We start from the raw sequence: 9,359 nt of genomic DNA, 5'->3' as shown, positions 1-9,359 counted from the left end.
GCCGCAGCCAAGGGCTCTGCAACTTGAGATGCTTCGTCCATCAGCAGAAACGGAAAAAAGCTTGCTGCTGTTCCTTCTGAGGCAGCCCCTCTAAACCCCCCATCAGAAAACAGATCACTGCTCGCAAAGGAGCTACATGTTGTTGCCCAGATGCGCCGGCGCTTCCATTGCTGCAGCATAGACACCGACGCAGCAACGAAACAGCTGGAGGAGCAGACTAACCGCACGGCGTCCTGCAGTGCTCAGCTTTTCAGAAACAACAAATGTTTATTCCTACAAAAGCACGCTTTCAAGTCTATCCTATCCTGCATATAGTGCGTTGTACGGTGGCTGGCCAACCTGCATCGAGGGAGGAAAGGAGCCGCTGTCAATGCTTTGGAGGAGCTGCTTCGCCATAGTTGCGAGGTTCGTGCGCGCACCAGGCGCAGAGAGGAGGCCAGACAAAACGGCCTTGAACTCGTGCACGGCTGTATTGCGTGCAGCACTGCTGCAAATGGCATACGGGAGTAGAGCAGGTTGCATCTCTGATAGGCGGCCAATGCGAGCAAAGTCGCAACACTCATACTGCCGCAGCAGCCGCAGCAACACGCCATCCACTGCTGCATTGGTTGCACACACCAACAGCACACGGCTGCGGCTCTTCGCTAGATCCAGGAGCCTACACAGTCGCACATCGATACAAACGGAAGCACGCATAAGAGGACTGCAAGACAGAACCGAATGCAGAACCCATACACCCCGCTAAGCAATGATGGCGCATATGCTGACTGTCGCCCATACCTGCATAGAGTCGCTAGAGAGGCTGCCAGCATGGTAGTTTTGCCTGCGCCAAAGACACCCTGGACTAGAAAAACAGGAGCCGACGAGGCAGGCATATTAACTGCTGTCGACGCCAGCGAAGAAGCAAGGGTAACGGATACAGGAGGAGGCTCCAGCGTGGCGGATGGGCCGGTCTCCTTAGGAGGCTGCTGGGCTGGTTGGGCCTTGAACTGCTTCTCACTATCGGCGACGCCAACCTTAGAATTCTCATCCTGCAGAGGAGTGCATGTTTTGGCTTCACTACCAACGGCCAGTGAATCGTGGGCAGTAGAGGCGAGCGTGGCTGTACGCAGATCCTGAACGTTTCGGTCCGTAACTACCGCGCTAGGCTGGTCCAGGCGAAAGCTAGAGTTTTCCTCAGGGCGCCTGTCCACCCCTGAACATTCCTCTCCCGGCAGCTGAAGTTCATCCAAGTCATCTGCATAAAGACATATGTCCGCGATGTCGTCGTCATCTGGCGAAACCGCGGGTGCACAAACCGTGTTACTGCCCTCTACCGCTACGGCGGAACTGTTGAGATCTCCAGCCTCTTCCTGTTTTTCAGACGGGGTCGCCTGAGACTTGGACTGGAGGGCTGAGTGCTTGTTGTCCTGGGAAAATATGGAGGAATCACCCTGCTGCAGCTCCTGAGAATTTTCACTACGATTAACTTGGTTTTCGCATCCCTCTGCATCCCCATGTTGCTTCTCATGAAGCTGCGCTTCATCTCGGGGTCCAAACGGGCGACGCCCATCGGTGTAGCCAAACCATCTCGAAATCGCAATAATGACTCGCTGTTGTTCTTCATTAAGCATCCAGCTGCCTCCGCCACTGGAGCATTTGCACAGCACGGCCTCTGCGTCTTCGCTGCTTACATCCTGCACGAACCACCCCGCAGCACCCCTACTTTCCATGGGCAAACACTCTGAATAAACAGTCACGAAACACTCCTTTCAAGACGAGATATTCAAGAACAGCCCTTTCTCACGTAGCGCTTACCAACTTGATGAGTTGTGTAACTGTTGTCTCTGCTTCACGACAAGTTTCAGCTCCAAATCCTGGACAGCCAAGACCAATAACACGAGCAGCGCACGCCCTTCCAAGTTCCACTGCAGTATCCAAACACTTCAAGTTCAGTTCAGGGACCACTTTCAAGTTCTTGAGAGCCATTTCTGCCTACGCAGTTCACAAAGTCAGTCGGTAGACAGGTGGCGAAATCATCAGGTGATAGTTGGGCATTGCTACGCAAGTACTTCGGTTAAAAGGTGTACAGAGAGGATGTGTCTTAATGCCGGGGTCAGGCTCATGCAATGGAGCAAGCAGAAGTTGGAAAGTATAAGGTCGGTGATCTGGTGAAGCGATGTACCCTAAAAAGTCGCTGACATGCCTCAATAGAGGAAAGTTCATCGTGGAGTCGTCCAACCCAAATGGCTTTAACCCCTCCAATAGCCCGGCATCTTCCTTGCAGCAGCTGGCGAATCTGAAGTAGCAGCGGTGGAGGAGCTGGTAAGGACGCCCGTGTGAACTGCCCATTAGCTGCAAAACGAATCAACGGAACTCGAAGGGGGTTTTGAGCAGCAGGCCAAGGACCTAAAACGGAAACCTTTATGCAACACGTGTGAGGGCTCGCCCCACGCCACATGCTTCGCGCCAAAACGACCTTGGACCAATCTTCAAAGTGCTCTGAGAAAAAAGCAGAAAACGAGAAAACGCCTGCTCATCGCAGGTCATTAGAGCCGCAGGGAGGCTCAAGATTCGGGTACTGTAACTCCATGCGCAGCGCTCCACATGAACGCATGGGCGGTGCACTTTCTCAAAACACCAGCTCCTCTAGATGTAAAACCGTCGTAGAAAATTCAACACCCGTTGTCTGAAGATGCATCGGGACAGCCTCCATACCGTCAGTGGAAAATGCCCATATGTCGTTGCGTCCAAGCTGTTCTTTAATGGATGCTGCCTTTTCAAAAGGCATGCTAGACCTTTTCTGCGCAGGGTGACCTTCCAGCACAGGCTTGGGGGGGCCTGACAAGATACTGGCTCTTGAGAGGTCAAGGAGAAGACCCGGCTGCCTCGGGACACCCGCCTCGCATTCACTGCCANGATACTGGCTCTTGAGAGGTCAAGGAGAAGACCCGGCTGCCTCGGGACACCCGCCTCGCATTCACTGCCATCAGAGGTGTCCTCCTGATCATCGGTTTCACTTTCCGAGCTGACAGCCTTTCCAGAATCGATCCGCCGCCTTTTCCGCTGGCGCAGCTGGTGTGACCGCCGCAGTTGCTGTTGCTTTGCTTTCCTCTGTCGGTGGGCCTGATACGCAACGCGCTCACCCAAACATATTTTCATCGTTCATAGATGCGCTTGCTGCCTATGAATATGATGAGGTAAACTAGCAACAGTAAGGCGTGCTGTTTTACTCATCCAAGAGATGCGTTTCAACACACTCTGTTCGTTGTATACTCGCCACCTCTCCTAAATTCTCCACTTGGCTTATGTCAGCGTTTTGGGGGTAAGCTAAACAACTCGTCTGTCTGTCTTGGTCTAGTTTCTGCGAATGTGCCTCTTCGCTTTCATGAACTTGCAGCGAAACAACTACTTTATGGATATGCTATTGTCCTGCCACCGTATGCTATCTACCGGCTTCATTGTAGCCTCCCTACTGCTTCTCTGTAGAGTCCGTGGAGAGGCGTACCTCTGCAACTCTCTGCTGGAAACCAGAATGATGCTTTCCATCAAGACGGATGCATGCACCTTCTAAGAGAAAGCGGACCTCACCCACTCCTGGTGAACCTGTGACAGCTGCAAGGAAGCGTCAGCAGTACACAAGCCGTGTGCGCAGTGTGAACGTCAGGCTGCTATGAGGCAAACTTCCGTCGTTAATTGTTGAAAAGCTTATATTCATTAAACAAAAATGAGTTTCTGCAAACTACTACCAGGCGGGCTGCACCCGTATGCAGTTCCTGGGGATATATACGCGGCAGGAAGACCTACTGCCGTTGCTCCAACTTATGTTTTGTGCAGTTTCTGTCAGAGCTGCTTGCAGCGACACAAGGATGCTGTTGAAGTAGCGCAACGCCAATTGATTTGCCCTCAGTGTCGTCCCCTCCAGGGATGTAGAGAGAAACAGGTGACGTGCAGCCGCGAATGCCGCCTAGATGCATGCAAAAAACAACCTTACCCCAAGCCATAGATTCTAGAGAGAATCCATACCGCGACATATGAAGCTTACTGGACGTTACGGAGTCAGCACAAATATCGAAAGCTTCCACAACTACGATGCCACAACCTAAATGCGTCCCCGTCTCACGTTGAAAGGAGGCGTCTCCGTCGGAGCCGTGCAGAAGGTGACAGGGACAAAGTCTACCAAGCTTTCGAGTTGCCCGTCAGGCAGTTCTTCAGCTAGCAACAGAGGAGGCGCTTCAGGCGGCGGGTCCTGCACAGCGCTACCCGCATCTGGCGGAAATTGTTGCAATTTCCCAGGTTGGCAAGGCTCGCGCTGCTGCACCTGTAGATGCTGCTGGAGTTCTGGTCTCGTTGCCGTTTGTCCTGCGCAGTTTCGCGCGCCAGCTGCTTCATTAGATCCCACATATGGAGCAAGTCCTGCAGGTTTGGCGACGGATCTGACGCATGCCGCCCCTGGCCCCAGTCCATTGGCGCGGCTCACGGAGATGTTCGCACTGCCCTGGCCGTTAATATACGAAGGCACTTGCGCTCCACAGTGCGCTGGCGGCACGCATCCCCCGGCCAGCGCGAAGAACCTGCTCCTGCGCTCGGTGTTGCGCGGAGAGCCCGCACCACTGCTGACTGGAAGAGGAGCTCCTGCGCTGAAAGAGGCAGCTGCTGAGGGCACAGCCATGCAGCCTCGCGGTGGAGCGTGACTCCCCTCTCTTTGCACTGATGCGGGGCCCTCTGCAGCGACCTCTACCGGCGCCCCATACTGAAAGGCAGTGTTTGAATTTGCCTCGAGAGAGTGNGGCCCTCTGCAGCGACCTCTACCGGCGCCCCATACTGAAAGGCAGTGTTTGAATTTGCCTCGAGAGAGTGGAGTTCCTGCCGCGATGGCGCCGCAACAGCTGCAGGGCAGCGCTCAACGGCAGTCCAGGGTTCAGACTGGGAATTCCCCCCATCTAACGTATCTCCCTCATCAGCCGGAGTTGAAATTTCTTGAATATTCGGGAAAGCTAGGTCTGCTTGGCTTTCCAGCTGCCGGAGTTGCGGCAGAGCCCCAGTCTGAATTTCATTGAAAAGCCCGCGGAAGAAGTCAGCCACGCCGCTGCCCGTTCCCACGCACGGCTCAGCGAAATGGCAACAATCTAAGCCACCGCAGCACAGACAGATCGAAGAAAGCAGTGCTTTAGCGCCGTTCACAGCCCACGCCTCCTCTAAGGGAAGCGGCTCCAACACACTCGGTGGCTCCTCTGCGGGTCGGAGCAACGGAGGCACAAATGGGGCACAGGTCCCAGTGGAGCGGTGGCTCTGTGGATGAGCGGATTCCAATTCTTTCCATCCTGATTCATTAAGAACAGAATGCCCAAATCCCGCTTCCTGCGGCGGCACGGGTGCAGGCCTCCTGAAGCCCTGAGGGGAAACTCCATTAGGCCGAGGCAAGCCCCCGGCAAGGCGCCGCTTCGGGAGGACTTTAACCCGATCCGCTGAAGCAGCAGACTGTGAATTCGATGAAGAGAGGGATCCTGGAGCCTTCTGAACCTCTGCAGAATGAGGCTGAGGCTGAGCCTGCAGCTTCTTCTGTCCACGCAAAGGCTGAGGGTTCCCCAACAATTGAACCAAATGCACTTGGAGTTCAATTTCCTGTCTGCGCAAACAACACCGCAATCGTACACAAGTCTAAGCTAAGCATCTATCAGAGACATTCGTGTTGCCGTGCCCTCGGTTCTACACATCCAAGGGGAAAAGCATGCTTGCAGTATTTGAAAAATCCATTCATTTGCGTTCGTAGCAGTGCATACACCGTAAACACATGGAACTTGTTGTGTCCAAGAAGAGTGTCGATAAGACACTGCTAATGCAACTGAAATCCTGTTGTGCCCTCCTAAGAAAGCTGATATCGCCTACAGGCAACAGAAACTCGATAGCAGCAACTACGGTGAATACTGCGGACGACGCAGCAGGCCAGTAAACCGACCCATTCAACGAACTCACTGCGCCACAGCCTCTGGGGTGTTGGGAGCAAGCCGCCAAACCTCGAGGGGCTCGCTGCTGATGCTAGCGCCTTCAGGAAACAGCTTCAATACGACCCAGCCACGCTCAAAGCAGCACGTGCAGAGACCATCTCGCCAAGACTTGTTTTTTTTCTGTTTCTGTGCAGTGTATATGCACTCGGCGGAGAAGTCGAACCACGTTGGGGGCGCTAACATCTCCACAAAGCCGTGTGGTGCTCAACGTGAGGTGCTCAGAACCTCAAGAGGATATCCTCGACCCTCACACCACATGTCTTCAGCCCCAGCTTCAGCGCAGCTGCAAAATCCCCTGCCACCGGAATCCTGCACATTCGCAGCTGCCGATACGGCGGCCTGTACGACACCTTCCGCCAGACATTTCCTGTAATTATCATCGTAAAGCCACCATCTTTTGCTTTCTTAGCTTGCGGAATCCATCGGGGGGTGTTCCACCGACCTTACCACCACCGCCAGCCCCAGGCTACTGCGGCTCGACCAGCAGTAGGAGATCGGCGGTGGTAAACAAATAGTGGGCTGCAGTTGCTCTTTGTTCATCTTCTTCAAGATGCTTGGCGTTATTGCTTTACATATACATGGCAAAAGTAAGCTAAAGTAAGCTGCTAAGTCTTAACTCTTTAGCAGTGGTCGGTTGCTGCTCCCTGCCGGACAGGTTTCACCAGTCTGAGCAGAAACTGGCTCCTGCCATCTTCTGCCCTATGTTTGCGCAACAACTGCAGCAATGCATCTTTTGAGTATAGTTTTGGCTAATTTGTGCTTCTGCTGTTTCCTTNTTGCGCAACAACTGCAGCAATGCATCTTTTGAGTATAGTTTTGGCTAATTTGTGCTTCTGCTGTTTCCTTGCAACGGGGGCAGCGGCCCCAGTGGGCCAGTCAATAGTAACGCTCAACGAGACGACTGTGGAATCAGGAAACAATGAAGGAGGGTTATTTCGTCTGTCTTCACGAGTACGGCCGAGTCTGTCTGCGTCAGTACTAGCGGGAATTGCTATTTTTGTCTTCCTTGTGGCGCCGATGGTCCTTCATTCCCTCAGGGAACACGACAAGCTTCGCAAGGCCGAGGAGTGATGATGAAAGGGGGCATGATCGTCTCTGTTTATTTCATGCTTCTATTACAAGCGTTTGTGCAACCAGTGGCAAATTGTAGGAATTGTTGCGTCGGACTAGTTCGCCATCAGGCGGATGGTTGAGCGTTGGACTGTGGGGTAACAGTACTTCATTTGCTACGAACCAGTGCTTCGAAAGGCTGCGGAGCATAGAACCATTTTACTGCATAATATTTTGTTTTTCTTTCTCTACATTGCTGCTATTGCGAAAGCAGAGCTGAAGAATTAGTTAGTTTTACATTACGCAGCGTGCACAGAGTCGCGTAGAGCCGACTTCCAAACGCAAACTTAACTTCGGAGGGACGAGTGAAAAAAGCAGAATGAACTAGGGTCTTTGCAGATAGTAGCAATAGGAGCTGCTCAGATGCACTGTAGCATGATCTTTGCGGAGTAGGTACTCCTATGTCCACTTGCAAAGTGAGCAACAACCGCAGGCAGCAAACTGGGCTTGCTGGTGGTTGCATCTAGGATTCGTATGCAGCTTTAGTTGCGGGAAGGTCTCTTGCGACTCATATCATGTGCCTTCATCTCTCGCCTGCCTCAGGCCCTTCGGCTGCAGTGCGCAGGCTGCCTTGAGGTCGAGGGGGATGGGGGCGGCCCTTTGGAAGTACAGGTATACGTAAGCTAAGTAAACGTAGCTTACGTATACCTAAGTATTTTGACACAATTGCAGATCACGACAGTCCTCGAATAAGATCGAGGACCCTCGCTACACTTGGAACTACCGCATAGTTCCTCGGGTCATGCGAGAGCAGCTCAACTCACCCATACAGATAGGCGGCCCGCAGCATAGCAGTGAGTAGTAGCGAATACGCCCTTTCTGGAATGCATATAACGTCCCCAAAATGCCCGAAACGTCCTTCTGATTGCGGAACACGGACCTGCGGATGCTGGGTAGACTCGGCGGCCTGTCGCTTGCTGCAGTACGCGGTTCTGCAACTCCTGGTGCACGGCAACCCCACTTGCAGGTATAACGTAGCCGCCTTGCCCATGAACTAACCATATTTACAATTATTAAACACTCACTTAGCCCTCATTACCGAGTATTCATGCAAACAGGGTATATGGACGTTCCAGCCTAGGGCAGACCCAGCTACACAGGACATGGCGCATGGACGAAACGCCCATAACGAAGACACCAGGAATCCCAGAAAACAAATAGCCAGTTGAGTCATATGATTACTTAAAGTGAGAGAGTGCATTCCGCCCCCCACACGCGCTACAGTTATTTCAGTGTATGGCCCACTGACCCGTGGCCGATAAGCTTCCGATCACTGTACAGTCACGCAAGGAACACAGTTGTAAGTAATGCCTTTAGATACGCGGTGCATGGCAAACATATTCTATAATAATAGTAAAATGTGCATAGCCTTCCCATCTGCAAACAAAGACATGCACTGGACATGTACAGCATAGGCCAGTGGCCACCGAAGGACTATACACACATGCTTGGGGTGAGCGGGATGAAGTTCGTACGAAGTAACCTGTCCATATCTACATTGAAATTATTTGAGCGTTGTGATGAATATTACAGCAAACGGGCAAATAAGCCTGTTTGCCCTGCGAAATGCTTGTGCTCACGCCACTTTTCGCTGCTGCCGGGGCACTCCTGGCGGCGGCAAGTGACAGCAGTAACGTACCTGCTGCTCCTGTTCCCAGCTCTGCTCTCCTTCTCCGACAAAATGAAGGCATCGTGCAAGATGATACTGCTTTTACCCTGGAACGGAGACGGGGACGAGCAGGACAGCCGCTCTTAGCGGCAGCCTTCCTGGCTGCCACAGTTGCTATGGCGTTTTTGTTCCTTCACTGCTTCAAGGCTCTCCGATCCAACAAAAATTCAAACAGTTACGGAGTCAATGTGCGACGAATTGCGGAAGGTTATCCAAGCCCGTGCGCAGTAGGTCTTCGCCAGAAGGTACTGGCCATATGCCATCTGGCCTAGGAGTGTAGACGTAAGCGGAGCGAGTGTTTCTGCGGTTAATTGGCTAGGCAAGATCTTCGAAGGAACAACAGTAACTGTATACACCTTACCGCGATGAGCTGTGGCTACGAGGGACTTACCGCCCTGGTCATATTGATTTCCTGTATGCTCAAGCGCTATCTAGTTGTAACGGGGTGAAACTTCTCTAAGGGGAGACTCCTGAGCCCTCGGTATAGAATGATGAGTGAGTTGCACTCTTGAGAGTAAACACATTGTCGTACGGCTGCCGTCTTCGGTTGATGTATGGTGATATTGCCGACGCAGTCTGATGCGCTGTGTCGC

The 9,359-nt window shown here is 52.8% G+C and overlaps 1 protein-coding gene across 1 annotated transcript; it reads right to left on the bottom strand.

Annotated features, from left to right (window-relative positions):
* Nucleotides 1–300: 300 nt before the first annotated feature.
* On the bottom strand, nt 301–6,170 carry EMH_0030360 (uncharacterized protein; the record flags this gene model as incomplete). The annotated part of the gene is given in 11 exon segments (XM_038022165.1): nt 301–658; nt 781–1,676; nt 1,798–1,974; nt 2,797–2,897; nt 2,901–3,105; nt 3,488–3,585; nt 3,787–3,946; nt 4,103–4,635; nt 4,734–4,768; nt 4,772–5,608; nt 5,956–6,170. Coding segments are annotated over 11 exon segments (3,615 nt in total).
* Nucleotides 6,171–9,359: the final 3,189 nt, after the last annotated feature.

Source organism: Eimeria mitis, genomic scaffold, assembly GCF_000499745.2.
Source record: "Eimeria mitis Houghton genomic scaffold, Emh_scaff1138, whole genome shotgun sequence".
In the NCBI taxonomy this organism is placed as follows: domain Eukaryota; phylum Apicomplexa; class Conoidasida; order Eucoccidiorida; family Eimeriidae; genus Eimeria; species Eimeria mitis.
The sequence above is the reverse complement of the archived record's forward strand: the minus strand, read 5'-3'. Positions and strand labels throughout refer to the sequence as shown.